The 17199-nt window shown below is 38.7% G+C and overlaps 1 protein-coding gene across 1 annotated transcript in view; it reads right to left on the bottom strand.

Moving 5' to 3' along the window:
* The window catches only part of LOC136866866 (sodium-coupled monocarboxylate transporter 1), a 39993-nt gene extending 23770 nt beyond the window's left edge, over positions 1-16223 (bottom strand). The window contains exons 1-5 of the mRNA XM_068227095.1: positions 16146-16223; positions 13289-13400; positions 6079-6188; positions 2420-2603; positions 1522-1608 (exon numbers count right to left, since the gene is read on the bottom strand). Of these exons, the coding sequence (XP_068083196.1) occupies positions 1522-1608; positions 2420-2603; positions 6079-6188; positions 13289-13400; positions 16146-16216 (564 nt within the window). The 5' untranslated portion in view covers positions 16217-16223. The remainder of the gene's footprint in view (positions 1-1521; positions 1609-2419; positions 2604-6078; positions 6189-13288; positions 13401-16145) is intronic.
* Positions 16224-17199: the final 976 nt, after the last annotated feature.

The raw sequence follows: 17199 nt of genomic DNA, 5'->3' as shown, positions 1-17199 counted from the left end.
GCCCAAACGTACATACATAATCTCACTGCTCTAGAATCCTGGATCTGACGTTGCCATGGTTACGGTAGTTCATTTCTAGAGCAGGGGTAGTGTGGTTGGTTTAAGGGCCTTAAGACATGGTTTTCGGGCCCGTAGGACTTATCGAGTTTTGTTCTTTGCGTCAAGAGGATTAAATTGAGCTTTGTCTCGTCCTTATACGACAAATTCGATATTTTGCCTATAATAGTATAAAACCGTTGTGGTTTTCCTATAAAACCCCCGTCTTTTCAAAGATTTTAAAATGATATGCATATCAAAACCTTTCCCGGGATGAGTATGCTCTAAATATGAAGTTTGGTTGAGATCTATCCAGCCGTTTCGACGTGATGGTGGAACAAACAAACAGACAAACAGACATGAACAACTTTATTTATAAGATGAATGTAAATTTTATTCATGTTCCGTAACTTTTAATATATTAAGTTATTATTAACAGCTGAAGATGGGCTTATTGAACCTAAACATTCCCTGTTGTTCTCATACGATGTTTTTATAATTCGGAATTGTATATAAATTTATAGGTATTGACTAGATTGAACCAATATATTCGTTTTTCCAATTTACTTTTTCAAACAAATAACCCATTTTTTCAGGAAATATTAAAGATGGACTCTTGAGTTTTCCACAGTTTATTTATAATACCCCTATGGTACTACACTTCTAGAATGATATATGTATCCTCAATATTTGCACGAAATTCGTCAAAAATTAACAACAAATTTGTAAAATCAAATACAACAGATACAAATGTCTACTTCAACTCCTAGAATATCGTCGCTGCCGGGAAAAAATTTCCTATGTGAAATATTTTAGCTTAGAAATTTGGCCGGTACGTTTCTGTCATCTAAGGTGCAATATTGTGTGAATATTATCAAGACATTCTCGCTCTCAATAATATATGTGCTGCGGGTCAGTATATCTCCAAAAATATTATCACATGGGGAGTTTTGTCCCGGCTATAACGATATATACTTTAATCAAACTAGAGGAGTAATTGTATGGAGAATGTATAAGTAACCTGCAAAAGTTTTATTAAGTTGCATTAAGTAGTTCTCTATAAAATGGCTCAGGAAAATTAGCAGACTTAACATTAGTGGCATACGTCATTCATACAAGATTGCATGTAAGAAATAGTTTTATGTGGTATGTTGTTCCTGTGACTTTCCCATAATTAATGTGTTTCACGAAGTGGTAAAAATGTTTGAATTAATGTATGAAAGCTAGTGGATAATAGTTCAATAGTGCTAACGTTTGCAATTCGAAATAAATACATTTTCTATGTTCAGAAAAAGGTGTCCGCTTATTTTTGGGTCCCGCTTCGTACCGGTACCACCCAAAATTTCTAGGGTACAATATCCCTTAAATATCTTCTTCTTATTCTGTACTACCATAAATTATTTCGCACCTAGGTAAATTTCAGAACATAATGATATGTAATCAATTATATTTTAGTATAACTCGTAAATTAATACAGTTAATTACCTGTATCTTAACCCACGGCAGGAATAATCCCATAACGAACATTCCAAGTGATGGACCGTCGATGATCGTTCCAATGGTCAGGGTCATCTGGAAAAATGAGGTTTATTCAAGTAGGCAATCAATTTATTACATACTATCGAGAACATGTAGTACGCGCAAAATTGTTGGTAAATGCAGAGCAAGAAGGACCAACACGATAGCGCTGGGACTCCAACCCACAATTTTCCAATTGTATGTGGCCGATGTCTACCAAATGAATTATTGTTGCACAGTCATTTCTACTGGCTTCTCCAAGATACTAGCTATAAAAGTAGGAGCACAGCTGTAGAATACACAGGTCGCCAAAGTAGCTAAATTGGTAGGTCATCGACCATGAAAGACAAAATCTGAGGGTTGGGACCCTCCTGTATCCGATTAGCCATTTTTGGTTCGACTTGACCAAATACACGTATAGCCTATTAGTAGCATACATATCAAAATTTTTCATAATGACGAATTGTAAGGACAATAATCACATAGTCTTTCTTTGAGCCTTCTACAATGCCATTCATGATTTTGCACAGTGTATTGTATTGAAACATCCACGTGCTCGTGAATAATCCATTGAACAATCACTGTCTATGCAGGAAGAGCAGACCACTCATGTTCCGGAATTATGTGCACTATGTTAGTCACGTCAACATGTCCAGCCAAATTGTACTCCTCTCAGCAATTTGATTCAGTATCCCTACATTCACGACACCTGACCAAGTGCCCTTTACATTCATACTTGCGGACACTTGTGTGGAAATGAGTGCCTCTAAGACTGTGCTCTTTGGAATTCGGTATTATGCAAATATTATAATATTAACAAGGAATATATGAAATATATTAATTTATTAGAATAATATTGAGTCACCTGAAGTACTGTACCAAGCCTGTCCATGAAGATCGCAAGAGATCCTGCAAATACGCCGAATATAATCACCACACTCTTCATTATAATGATTTTCTGTCTCTCCGTCAAAGGTTTCTTGATAAGTGTCTTGCAGAAATCTTCCAATACCACTGCAGACATTGCATTCAGTGCCGAAGAGACTGTGCTAAAAGCACACTTATATAAGTCATATGCATTTTACAGCATAGCGAATATCTTTCTATAAAATAGATTATAAATCTACATGCTAAATAAAAAATTATTATGTTTTATTAATGGCCATGCACTAGATTATAAAATAAGTTACTTGTAACATTTCTGCAAATACGCGACAAAGTTATTTTGTTTAACATGTTTAGATTGGGGACAATTTCCTGGTCTTTTTTCTGGCAAGTTGATATACGTCGCACCGTCACAGATAGGTCTTATAGCCACGATGGCATAAGAAAGACTAGGGAGTTGGACGGAAGCTACCCTGGCCTTATTCAATCCACAGCCCCAGCATTTACCTGGTGTGAAAATGGGAAACCACGGAAAACCATCTTCAGGTCTGCTGACAGTAGATACTGCATACTGGCCCCACCTAAGCTACTGCGGCTGTCGAGGTCGGTTTTCCCTGGTCTAGATATGCATTTAATGTTATGTTACCATTGGAATTAGTATTTCTTGAAGAATATTGGAATAAATATTTGTTGAACAATCACTTGTATAAGATATTTATTTTAAGGTGAGACTTAGCCGTCATTGCAACTTTATTTGCTTCGAAATGTCACAGTTTCGGCATTGGAAGGTTTTGTCATGGATAAAATCAGAATGTGGGAAGTAGAGGCTGATATGCCCATTGTTTCATCTTAAGCTTGACCGATCATCTTATAAAACGCTAAATGACAATTATCACATCTTCATGAAGAAAAATGAAAAGATCTAATCCGATGTTATTAAATTATAATTCTCGTCCAGTATCCTGTGCAGTACTGTATGTCGTTTCTTCTTTAAATTAATTATATATTTGAAGAGAAATATCATTACTGCAGTCGTAGGCGTACCTCGTTAGAAAACACTTGGTGTTATAGTACAATCAACTACGTTTGATGCTTGTTTTAGTGAAAGACACGAACAATGCTTTCATGTGGCAAAATTACAAGTTGACAATATTTCTGTTAAAATGTAGTGAAACCCAGATTTTTTCATGCAATTCAGATGTTATAGATCAAAATCTATCCACATTTATGTATAAGAAACTGCCATGTTATTTTATCTCCTGGGTTGGCCTTGCGGTTATGAGCGCAGAGCTGTAAGCTCGAAATCCGGAGATAGTGGGTTTGAACCTCACTGTCGGCATCTCTGAAGATGGTTTTCCGTCATTTCCCACTTTAGAACCAGGCAAATGCTCTGTCTGTATCTTAATTAGGGCCACGGCGGCATCCTTCCCCCTCCTAGCATTTTCCTATCCCATCATCGCCATAAGACCTATCTGTGTCAGTGCGACGTAATGAACCTTGGAAAAAATATTTATCTGTTCAATATGAATAATAATCTAATAATAAAAATCTAATAATATATATTTTTTTCTTTTCAGGTAAGAGCAATCTGGTAGACAACCTAATATTGCAGATTGCGAGGAGGAAGGTCAGTTATGGATCATCCTTACATTCTTGATGTAATATTGGCTATCTAAATGAATGAATGCATGTATGTGTATGTTGACCACTCATATCATAATCTGCTTGTATCCTCAAGAGCTACGTCATCGCCTGCGATAAATGGCATAGGACTCACTGAAGGAGTGTACTAGGAAAATGAGGAGTGAGAGAGTTCCCTGTTGCTTTCCTCAACGAGCCAGATGTTGCTAGCGCATATCACTCTGTTAAGCCACTGAAATACACCCAGCAACCTACACCACGAGCAACGTTTTCACATTATTCAAATTAGGGACAGACTGAATTTTTAGCATTGCTCAGTCACTTTGATACTGTCAAAGCCGGACATTAGATTGATACAGATCGGTAAATGTTCTAGTTCTTACCAGGAGACCTAGTGCACTGTAAACACTATACCTCACCAGCAGAAACATATTAGTAAAATATTGGTCTGTTAAATTTGAGGTTTGCCAGCTCTAACTTTTCGGTTTACCATAGAACAATTTTGTGTCAAACTAGCACGTACCCGCGGCTACGCTTGCGTTTATTAACTCAACCTCACATGTTTTTAAGTAATTCATTTACAAACAAAATGAAAATATATTTATTAACATACACAGTCATCTGTATTAAATTGCACGGAATACATTATTTTATTTTTAATAATATTGTTATTTTCAATCCTAAAGATATCCGGTTGATTGATGATACAAATGATAATTAAAAAAATTTAAAAGATCATTTGTTATATTAAAAATCATTCCTTATGGGGTTTTCGGATATGCTATATTAAGCGTCCTCCATATGGTACTCAATTTCACAGTGTGTTTTCCTTTCCAACTCTTCAACAAATCACGTACAGTTGGCAATGGTAGAAGCAACATTTCCGAAATTCGAGTCCTGAATCTTTAAGCGATTGTCCTTGTGCCTTGTTGATGCACACAGCGAAACAAGGAACTACAGACGTCCAAATCGAAAGGTATATCTGAAGGGATGTTTTGAATCCGAAGAATGAATACTTCTTCGCTCGCGGCATGTCCAGTCGTGATTGTTGCTTCAGTAATATTCGGCAACCGTTTACTGACTGAGTGTGGTGTTCCTTTGCAGAAGGATAATTGGTAACACAATCGTCTGCTCCAAGATGATCGAACGTATTTCAGATGACTCCCAAGTTATACAAAATCTCTGCCGTGTAATTGACAGACTCATCTGTATTACATATCTTGTCGATAGACTTCTATATTTATCGAACACCGGGTAATTCTTGTGAACGTTGCTTGCTGGTGACATTGACAGCTTCATGCCTTGGAGCAATCCGCTTTGAAAAATAATGATATCTGACAGATGTCTTGAGTCAAAATTAAATATGAACATTTTAGAATGACTAAAAATAATACAAAATGGTGAGAAAAAAGGTATTTTAATAACATCAATAATGTAGTTGTTTAAATAATAACTCCCGAAATAATACACATCCGCCTAGGAACCACCTAAGGTTTCAAATTCAAAACTCAAAAGTGAGCAAGTGACTGCATGGTTTGCGTTACGTAGCTATCAGCTTGTATTAGGAGATAGTGGGTTAGAATCCCACTGTAGGCCAGCTTCAAGAGGGTTTTCCGTGGTTTCGCATTTTCACTCGTGACAAATTTTGGGGCTGTATCTTAATTAAAGCCAGGCTGCTTCCCTGCCACTCCTAGATATTTCCTTTCCCGTCGTCGCAATAAGACCTATCTGCGTCGGTGTGACATAAAGCAAAATGTAAGAAAACCCTCAAAAAATGGTACACAAGGGGTATTTTGAAATTATTTAAATTATGTTAATAAAATGAGTTATAAATCTGAAACTATGACACCAAAATGTTAAAAATTTCAGAATAATCTCGATTTTGGAAACGTAAATGAAATCATGAAATGTGGTGAATATCCTATGTAAATTGCAAAATTTACAAAACGCAGCAAAATTACAACTAGGTAGATATATGCTCTTGAATGCTGTACCTACCTGAGGGCTGCGCTGAAGACTCCTGCTACGAAAATACCCGGCAGACCAGGATACTGCCCGAGGGTTTTCATCACAAATAAAGGTACGATTTGATCCCTGCCTTTAGCAACCTGAAATAATCACATCCATCATGATAAAACAGAAGGAAACAGAGATAATCATACAATGCAGGGTGTATGAACATTTTTATTTATTTATTTAAACACTGCATATACAACATTTAAAAACAACATAAAATTTTAACAATTAAGTTAAGTTAAATAGAAAATAACAAAGAAAATAAACAAAGCGATTCGTGTATAACCATATTTTTTAAAATGATGATAAGTGCCTTTATTAATAGCAACAGTGCAATAAGACTGCGGTAACAGGAGATACTCTATTCATAAGAGAAAACTTACAATGGGGTGACGTACAGTTTTGGGAATATAAATATGGGGAATATTTAGTAACGACACCTTAATAATAACCATAAAAAACTTCACAAATCAGCTATGTCTCAACCAATGTGAAACAGAAGTTCGCAAATTAGCATTGCAATATCAACATTATTAAAATTCACGGGTAATTTGATTAAAATGTTCACGTATTCTAACCATTAGTGTATTTCTTTGACTAACGGCTTCTAAACCGGGCAATATTTTGGTAGAAGACCACCAAAGAGGTGGATCTTTAAGGAGGGAGAGAGAGAGAGAGTGAGTGAACAATCTCTCACTCACTCATCCCGTATTTTGGAAGGGGCTGGGAGGTGTCCCCCACGGAGGGAGGAGAAAGACACTCTCTACCCACTCGAAAACCAAAACCTGTGTCTCTAACTTAACCCAATAAGGTTAGGTTAGTGTCCGTGGTTACAAGTTAGGTTAAGACGTAATTATGACATCAAAACCTTACTACGTGAGGTAGGCCTGCTCACGTACGTAAGACTTGACATCATAATGACGTCATTAGCCCGACGTCATTGACTAGGTGTCAATAACCGCACCAAAAATGCAAACATTCAAACTTCCCACCAAAACCGTGGGAAAATGCTGACGTAGCACCCATTGTTTTAGAACACACATAGCTCTACTACGAAAAACGTTCCTGGATTAAAACGACCTGTTGTCAACGACAAAGATCTCATGAGTGACTACATCTCAATACTCAGCATCTGGTAATACTTCTGGCTGTTACGAAGGGCTACATATATATTTTTGCTAGTAGTTCAACGTCGCACTTTCAGATCGAAGGTGTTCGGCGACGCAAGGAAGGGAACGCGACGCTAATAGCACGGAAAGTTATTATTATTTCTTTTTTATGTGCGAACGGCCACCGAAGATTAGGCTACAATTCCATTTTTCTTTGTCTGAAGTTTCCTCTTCGTCCAGTATTCCTTGATATGGCCGCCACCGAGCTCCATAGCTGCAGTCGCTTAAGTGCGGCCAGTATCCAGTATTCGGGAGATAGTGGGTTCGAACCCCACTGTCGGCAGCCCTGAAGATGGTTTTACGTGGTTTCCCATTTTCACACCAGGCAAATGCTGGGGCTGTACCTAAAATTAATGCCACGGTCGTTTCCTTCCCACTCCCAGCCCTTCCCTGTCCCATCGTCGCCATAAGACCTATCTGTGTCGGTGCGACGTAAAGCAACCAGCAAAAAAAAATGATATGGCCGCCATGCTGTTTCTTCTGTTCATCCGTCCAGGTTCGTTCCGTATTTGCATTTTTTTTCAACTTGAAGACCTTCCAATTTTTGAATTATGCCCCGAGATGCTTTCCTGTCTAACATCTGAACTTCCTGGATGTTGGACTTCTCTAGATCTTTACTAACTTCCTTAATCTATGCCGTCGTTGTCTTGTTGTTCCTCAGGTAGTCGAATAACTTTTTGGTTTGTCTGGCTTTGTCCATTCTGTACAAATGTCCGAGAATTGATAACCTTCTCTTTCTTCATGGTCTCTGAATTTTTTCTCAACATTTTTGTCGACTTCGTTGTTGTTCTGAAGTTTCCAGCCTGATTCAGTCTGGATTTGACCCATGATTTTCCGTATTATTATTATTTCTAGGATCTCTAGCTTCCCAAATTTGTAATTCATCGAGAGGCATTCGCTGGCATACAGGCATTCGGTTTTTACTACAGTGTTTTAATGCCTTATTTTGGCATTCCATCAGATGCATTTCTTGTTGTAAATGTTTCTAGTCTCTCCGTAAGCTCTCTCCATTTTTAAGATACCATCTTCTACAACAGCTTTTTTATTATACCTTCTTCTACTGCTTACGCCTATGGGCTCAAATCAAAGACCTGCACTAGGCCTTCTCGGAGGCCATAAGAAAAGTGTATTATTATTGTTATTAATATTATCATTATTAGTACTATTATAGCAGTCTTGCAATTGCAGATGATGAAGTGTTAATGGCACAAGAGTTCAACATCAACCAAAATGATCATATGAATGATAGAAATAAATGGTGTCAATCTTCCCTTTGGGGAAATTAAATGATCGTAAAGTTATCAATAAATGAAACTCAAATTCACAACGATTCATTTATTTGCATCTAACGAATCGTTTTCGAGAGACATTTGTATGAAATTTGGAGTCGACACGTGGAGGATGGAGCGAATCGAAAGGGGGAATCTAACTCAGGGCCTGTGGAACAACACGCAACAAATGTCCAGGTATCTAGAGTAATATGATGAGACGATGACTCTTTGATAAAATATATCGTCGTTGCCGTGACAAAACCTCCTATGTGAAATATTTTAGCTTAGAACTTTGACCGGTAAGGTTCTATCATCTAGGGTGCAATATTGTGTGAATGTTGCCAAGGCGTTTTCGCTCTTCATAATATATGTGCTGCGGGTCAGTATATCTCCAAAAAATTATCACATAGGAGGTATTGTCCCGGCAACGACGATATGTCTCCCTGTCATGGCCTTCGATCAACGGTTGTTGACCATCAGCCATAAGATATAGCCTGCACGGTTGCTAGGTAACATTCTCTGACCATCCATCCATAACTTTCATCACTGCCTGCACGGTTGCTTTGGTTACACTTCCGTCATAAATTTTGTCGCGTCATGTTACACAAATATTCGGATGACCCCCGGGCATAAGTCATGTTTATGTTAAAAACCTGATGCATCTCACGATATTCACCTTCACGACTTATATATGAGGTCGCCAGAGAGACCTTTCTCTTAGAAGATGCCAGAGAGACATTTTTCTTAGAAGATCGGTGCTATGTATCAGGCTTAATTCTACCATCTAAGATACAAGAACTCAAGGAGAAGAAGGAACAGATATGGAGTGAATTTTGCACCAGTACTGCTATGATGACAACCGTATGAACTTCGTCGTACAGTGAATCGCTTCCCTATGCATGGTTTTCAGCACAATATATGCAAACCGGAAAACATTCCATGCATATTGGTGTTCTCAGACGACAATCTTAATGACAGAGTTTTGTAGCGAGTGACTTACTTATATTGCACGAAGGCCTATTCATTGTTACTTATTATTACGCAGTTACAATTTTTTTAACTTCAACGTTCTGTGCAGGAAGGCCTGAGGTGTAAGACTTTGTCACGAGAAAATTCTCAACTTTTCCAATATTGTAGAACTAGCTGATGTACCCGTGCTTCGCAACGGAATTCTCAGAAAACTGTTTTTTGTGTTTTCACCACCTGAAGTCAACATAGGACATTATAAAACGTCAGTAAAATGTTAGCGATTAAAAGCAATGTTATCAGACAAACTACTCGATCTAATGAAAAACCGCACATTTTCTCACTTTTAATGAACAGCAATACGCTGCCGATCTACAGTCGAAAGTTCCAGAGCTGGAATAACCATGCTGCAAACAACCCTGAACAATCCTCAGCCATTATTCCGTTAAATTGCACTCTGCTCATTCTAATCAGTGCCTCAGAGTATGGATTGAATAGCTGGTATGCTATGATGAACCAATGTGTTACTTACCAGTAGTATGATAAATTGTATGAACCAGAGGAATGGCACGCTAAAGAAGGGAGAGATCTAACTCCCCAGCTACTTCCCGCCAATATTCAGGCAGGCTGTTATACTCGGTATCTATCGGTGATGAGTGGAAGCAGAAGACACAAATCACATCACAATAAACAATGGTCAATGTAACGTTTCTGTTGATCAATTTTTTGAACTTTCTATAGAGCGTTCCAACCTTAAATTGCAGTACAACGTAGATGGAGCGCGCTGTTGCGAAATCGACTCGTGAAGATCACGCTCGAGTGTGACTCAAACAGGGCGTCACAGTTCCACATTTTTCGTTTGTAATTTTGTAATTTTAAGTTCATTCATTCATAAATTAATATTTGTAGGATGGTAAAATAAATACAACATACCTTAATCACTGGCGTTGCTCTCAGACATTGGACGTACACCTTCTAACATTTCTGCAAAGCCTGATGTTCCCGCTTTGGATGAAATGGGTTCGGGAGATGAACTTGAGAATGATCGGGACGATGAAGGAAGTCGTATTAAAAACTTTTCATCGTCGACATTGTCCTGTAATTCGTGTGCTTTCCACAAAACTCTTTCATTTTTCTTTACTTCGTTCACGTAATTTGCCCATTTGTCTAATGTTTTCATGGCATAAAAATTTTAGTTCAGCATTTGGAACAAAACCATGTTCATTACTCGCGTGGACTAAGGCAAATCACGGTCCTCGGCTTTTCGGTGGCCTAAGTCCCGAACTCAAATCTTCAAAAGCGGCCTGCCGTGCACTTTTCACTGTCGTATCCTTCCATTCCTTTGTCACTGTCTGCCCAATATTTACCCACGATTCATCTGTGTAAATTAGAGCTTTATTTTGTGCCCTCAAACGTTTTATCTCTCTGAGATATCTGTGCCTCCAATTAATAATTTCATCGGATTCAGTGTAAGCTGCTTTATTACCCCGTCTTAAATAACGGAAGCCTATATCATGTAAGAAGCGATACAACGTAGTTTTGGAAAATCGTGGCAAAGAATCTTCTCCATTTACGCGACTCAAAATCACGTTCAATGTCGGTGGTATGTTAGCAGATAAAATAGAGTGAACCACCCGACGCATCTACTTCTAACAATTTCATCATATTTCATTTTTCTGTCGTCCTTCTCCTTTTTTTTCGAGAGTTCGCAAGGGACCATGTGTGTGTTCCTTCCTTATAGCATAGATTGTTCTTTCGGAACAACCTGTAGCTTTAGCTGTTTCACTGATTGCGCTGCTCCTATTCATAGTCTTTAAAAAATAATTCAGGACACTCATTATAATATTGCGTTCTATTCCCCTGAGTTTACCTACGAAAGATTTCTCTTTAATTTGACGATCCATTATACATTCTTCTGCACTTTTTCTTCGAACTAAGAACTATATATACGAGCACGAACTGACAACTACACAGACTACACAAACACAATCCACTTGTCCTCAAGAACTATACATTTATCACTGATCTTGTCCGGCTCCATGGCTAAATGGTTAGCGTACTAGCCTTTGGTCCAGAGGACCCCGGGTTCGATTCCCGGCCGGGTCGGGGATTTTAACCTTCATTGGTTAATTCCAATGGCTCGGGGACTGGGTGTGTGTGTGCCGTCTTCAGCATTAAAAATTCATCACAGGTAGGGGCCCCATTCTTATAGACGCGCAGGTCGCCTATGCGACGTCAACACTGGAAAGACATGCACTCGGCCTCTTCGGAGGCCACACGCCATTAAATATTATATATATACATCACTGATATTTATTTAATCAATCTTATAATACTGATTAAATTAACACCACTGCACACGGCCGCCAGTATATTTAAAAGCTCAGCCAGCCGAGTCACTCGTGAAACGTAAACAAACGAGACGTTCTCCCTGTCATAAATTAAAAGATAACGAGATAGGGACTTGAGGTACGATTTTAAAATAACTTCTATATTCGAAGAGTGTTTGCTTTGCTTTAACCACGTCATGATCCTTCTGCACATTTTCTTCGAAATTAGATCCCCACGCACGAGCACGAACTCACGAACCACACAAACGAAATACACTTTCCCTCAAGAATTGTACATATGTCACTGATAGGTATTTAATCACTATTATACATACTACTGACGAAATGAGCACTGCACTGCATAAGACTGTCTGGAAATGTTAAAAGCGCATGTTTGGGAGATCACTACCGGTACTTCAGCCAGCCAGCCAGCCAGCCGAGTCACGCGCGAAACCAGAATTCAAGGAGATATTCTTCCTGTCACAAATTAATAACTAAGCAAGATAGAAACTTCGGGATTGTTTTAAAAATAACTTCCATATCTGAAGACCATTTGCCTTGCTTTGACCCCCCCCCCCCCGCATGCAAATTCAATTGGAAAGACGCTGGCCAGCGACTGACTTTTTCGTGCCTACACATGAAATTCCCTGAACATGACTGAAAATATAGCATATACTGCATTTTGTTATCATTTAAATTTAAAAATAAACTTATCTACATTGAGCTCAAATGTTTCTTTACCAGCAGTGAAAAAATTAGGAAAAGAATGAATATATAATAGGAGTTATGGCATGATAAGTTCTATGCAATGAAGATTTTGCATTTGGCGAAACTTTCCATTATATTAGCATTTGCACACTAAATTGTTTTTTTGCATTTTGTTTGTTAGCGGCATCAAATGCGCCTTGAAATTCTGTAAATAACACGAAATTCACCCATTTTAACCGATAACATACTGATTCACGGATGTTTGGCAAACCCGCTGCATTATTGTAGGACAGCGCTACCCGCAAAACATGGGAGCAGGAAAGAGACGGAATTATCCCATTACTGCTGTACTGCAATTTAAGGTTGGAACGCTCTATATATTGTAGGCCTTCACAGTTAGTTTTCTTCCGACTCCGTGATATTAGAGCATATTATGAAATTATTTATAGCGTAGACTGTAGTTCCTTATTCCCAGACTAATCATACCGATTTTCATTAAATTACCTTCAGCCGTTTTCTCGTCATGCGCGTACATAAATTCATACGGACGGACAGACGGACGAACAGACGGATAGACAGAAGGACAGACAGACATTGCGGCAAATGAAAAGTCTATTTCCTTGTTACTGTGGACGCGAACAATACAGAAATAAAATAATTTTTAAATATTGTGCAATGTACAGACAAAACTCTTATTTCAAATATATACACTGAAGATAGTTTGGAAATGAACTGAAGTTTTTCTTACCTTAGTTGTAATTGGATCACAATCGTAGAAGGTTGCGTACATCAACAAACCAACGTACACGGCGACAAGATTACAAAGAATTCTTCCGCAGATGTTAGAGATCCACGCAGCTCTGAAATGATATACGAGTTTACCATCTACACCGATATTATAAAGAACAGGAAGTTTGTCTGTGCGTGTCACCCATTCAATTTGAGTAATACAATCCTTATTAAAAAGCCTATTTCTTCAAGAGAACTCATCAAGAAGGTAACTAGTATTACAAAAGTAGGGCAAGTCGGGAACGAGGAAACTGGCTTTGCAATTAGGGTCACGCAGCTGTGAAGACCGTATATCGTGGTTTCCCACTTTTACACCAGGTAAATGCTAGAGCTTTACCTTCGAACACCTATGTGTGTCGGTGCGACAAATATCCAAGTGAAAAAAATATTTCTGTACTTACCTAAGCTGCCAATGAATTGTCCGTCACCTTCAACAACTGCTTCGGGACTGCGGGCGTCTCCTTGCCCAGTATTTGTAGCTAAGCAGAGGTGTGAGTGGAAAATTCTATGGGGAATAAACTCTGTTCCGTGGAGAGAAGAGGGGTATGCTTCTTCTTCATGTTATAATGTGTTTGTGTATTAAGGAGTGAATGCCAGGTAAATGCATGCTTGTTTAATAGTGTACGTTCTTTTACTGGTACGTTATAGTATTAAATGTGTTCTAATTAGTATTTTTGAAAGACCGAAAAACTTTAAATTTAAGTTCGCAGCATGATGTCACCACATCCTCGTGTAGGGTTAGAACATGACAGAGACTGAGTGTACAGTGACCAGGACGTTACGCTGTTACATACTGAAGCTGACAGTGGACATATTGGCAGACTGTGGTTCAAAGAGCTTAAACAGAAAACAGAACAGTGTATATCCAGGCTGAAAGTTCCATTTTCTGAGTACGTTACAGCCAGAACTTGGCATAACCGTGTAGTACCCTACGCTTTTTTTAAATATTTATTGATTGACCTATATTACCATGATCGTTACTTGATTCTGTAGTTTTATGCTAGTCAAAATTAAAACAGTTCAAGCTCCAACATTCTTCAGGATGAATTCGCTCAGAAGGAATTTATGGATGAAAATAAACACCATTTTCTGGCTTGACTCACGCTAAATGCGATAAAAAATGTTTGTTATTTGCTTTAAGTCGCACCGTCACAGATAGTTCTTATGGCAACGATAGAAATGGGGAGGAAGCGGCCGTGGCCTTATTTAAGGTACAGCCCCAGCATTTGCCTGGTGTGAAAATGGGAAACCATGGAAAAACCATCTTCGGGGATGCCGACGGTGGGATTCGAACACACAGGAAAATTGAACAGTGTACATCCAGGATGCGAGCTCACAGCTGCGCGCCCCTAAGCACACGGCCAACTCACCCGGTACGATAACAATTAAAGCGACAAGTAAATAGATTTGTATAAAAACTAGCATAAATGAAGGATTTATAATTAATTATTCTATGCCTTAATTTGAACATAGTAAGTGCCGAGAATTTAATCATCGAAATTACATTGTTGAAAGCAAAGTTCAAGGATATGGTGAATGTTGAGCTCTCTCCGATTATCCACACTGAAATCATTGGATAGAGAAGAATGGCGGAGTATGGTGCACGAGTTAGAGGGCTGAATTTCTTAGTTACGACCCCTCAGCTTTGAAGCAAAACTAATAAGAAAAATTCCCATATATGCGTATTCAAGTGCATCTTCTCCGTAACTCAGAACCAAATTCAGTTGTGAAATTCTACACGTGGACAGACGATTATTGTTTCCCAGTTTTGACCGTAATGTTCCTAAGAATATAAGTTCTAAATAAATAAATAAATTACAAAGTAAACATTCAACCGTGTATCACTACCCATGAAACCTAAAGGTTTGTATTTATAATATACAGGATGGTCGGAAACAATGTGAACCGGGTATGTGATCGTTAGAGTGTTGGCCATACTGATAGATAATTAGAAAAAAGTAAATAGATATCTCGCGACGTTGCCATTTTATCAGCTAATCAATTTGCTTTGTAGGCGATTTCATATGGGCTTTGCGAGGCGGTTTTGCTAGACCTGCAGTTGGCTTAAGACCAGCTTGAGAGCGCCTTTAGAATAAATAACTCTCCAGGGGAGGGACTTTAAGAAAAACATCACTGTTGATAGGCTCGACCCACAGGACGCACTCTACGGTGGCACTGGCTAAACCCCACGGCGGGTTAGTGTTTGATGCACATTTCTCAGCATAACTCTCAAGCCTGAACGAATTAAGTAAAGATTTAGCAACACCGCATCTTACAGCCCATTTGAATTCACGCGCGAAATTATGTGATTGGCTGATTTCGGCAGCTGATGAAATGACAATGGCGCGAGTTTTCGACGTATTCTTTTATTTCAAGTAACATTTCAGTATGACCAACGCTGTAATGTTCAAATAGTGCTTCCGACAATCCTGTTTATGTTTACAAGAGCAGAAAAGGCAACCAGCAGATCCAAGGAGTGAGAAAAGCTTAAACACAGACTGGAATAACAGACTGTCAGGAGATTGAACAAAACTTCAAACCTGTTAATGAGAAGGGATAGACGAAAGGTAATAAAATCTGGACACAAAGAGGAGGAAATATCAAGATGAAAGTCTGAAGAACTATTGGAAGTCAAGGAAAGAAAGGTCAAGATGAATGCACAGGGTTACTTTCCGTGATTTTTAGATGACTAAATTCTAAATGATTCTAGGAGAAAGTAACGATGGTAAGGTGGAGGGAGATAAGAAATGAATGGGAGGAAAAAATAGAGTTAAGTTGTTGGTTGTTAATATATATAATTTATGTGAAATACTCACTGTTTCACTGATCGCATATTAGGAAGACTGAGGTAGCGTTGAGTCATGCTCTGGAAGAAGGTGTGCAACATAAGTTCATTGGCGACACCCCCAAACGCAAGCGACCAAAATGTGTATCTTATCGTGGGGTCCAAGTCGAAACTGCAATGAGGTAATAAAAAAAAGAGCTAAAAATTTATAATTAAGATGGATGCATTAGTACTAGTACTACCACAGTAAAAGTTATCCATGACAGTACTGCAATGTACTGTAATTTGTTCCCATTATTCACATATTTAAGGCCGAATTCTGTTGCATCGTGGTCTGTGTGATTAGCTGCCACACCCAGAGGCATGGGTTCCATTACAGGCTCTCCCACGAAATTTGAAAAGTGGTACGAGGAATGGTTCTTGGTCCACTCAGCCTCGGGAGGTCAACTGAGTAGAGGAAGTTTCGATTTCCACCTCAGCCATCCTCGAAATGATTTTCCGTGGTTTCTCACTTCTCCTCCAGGCAAATTCCATGATGGTACCTAACTCAAGGCCACGGTAGCTTCCTTCAACCTTTTTTGTCTGTCCCTTACAATCTTCCCATTCCCCCACAAGGCCTCTGTTCAGCATAGTAGGTGGGAGCCGCATGGGCGAGTTAATTTTCCTCCTTACGAACAGTATCCCCGACCAAAAGTCTCACATTCCAGGACACTGTCCTAGAGGCGGTAGAGGTGGGATCCAACGCTGAGTCCGCGGGGAAGTCCTACCCTGGAGCTTAAATGGATAAGGAAATAAACAATGAAAGAAAGAAAGAAATTCATAGGTGTAACTAGAAGCGGAGATAATTACAAGTACAGTTAGGATACTGTATTGTGAAATATTCTCCTAATCCTTTGTTAAATCATACAAATGTGTTGAAGTTACATCACGATTCTTGTTGCACTTAATTTAGGCAAAAATCTGTCAATGATAGATTTACATTCCTTTACCCCTTCGGAATAGATTTAAATCGTTATACACATGAGGGATCTTGCTAAATTAAGGAACGATTGAAAATTCCCCTTTCACGTGGTAAAAGAGTTTTT

The sequence above is a fragment of the Anabrus simplex genome, chromosome 3, assembly GCF_040414725.1.
Source record: "Anabrus simplex isolate iqAnaSimp1 chromosome 3, ASM4041472v1, whole genome shotgun sequence".
In the NCBI taxonomy this organism is placed as follows: Eukaryota; Metazoa; Arthropoda; class Insecta; order Orthoptera; family Tettigoniidae; genus Anabrus; species Anabrus simplex.
Note: the sequence above shows the minus strand (reverse complement) of the source record. Positions and strands in the feature narration are given on the sequence as shown.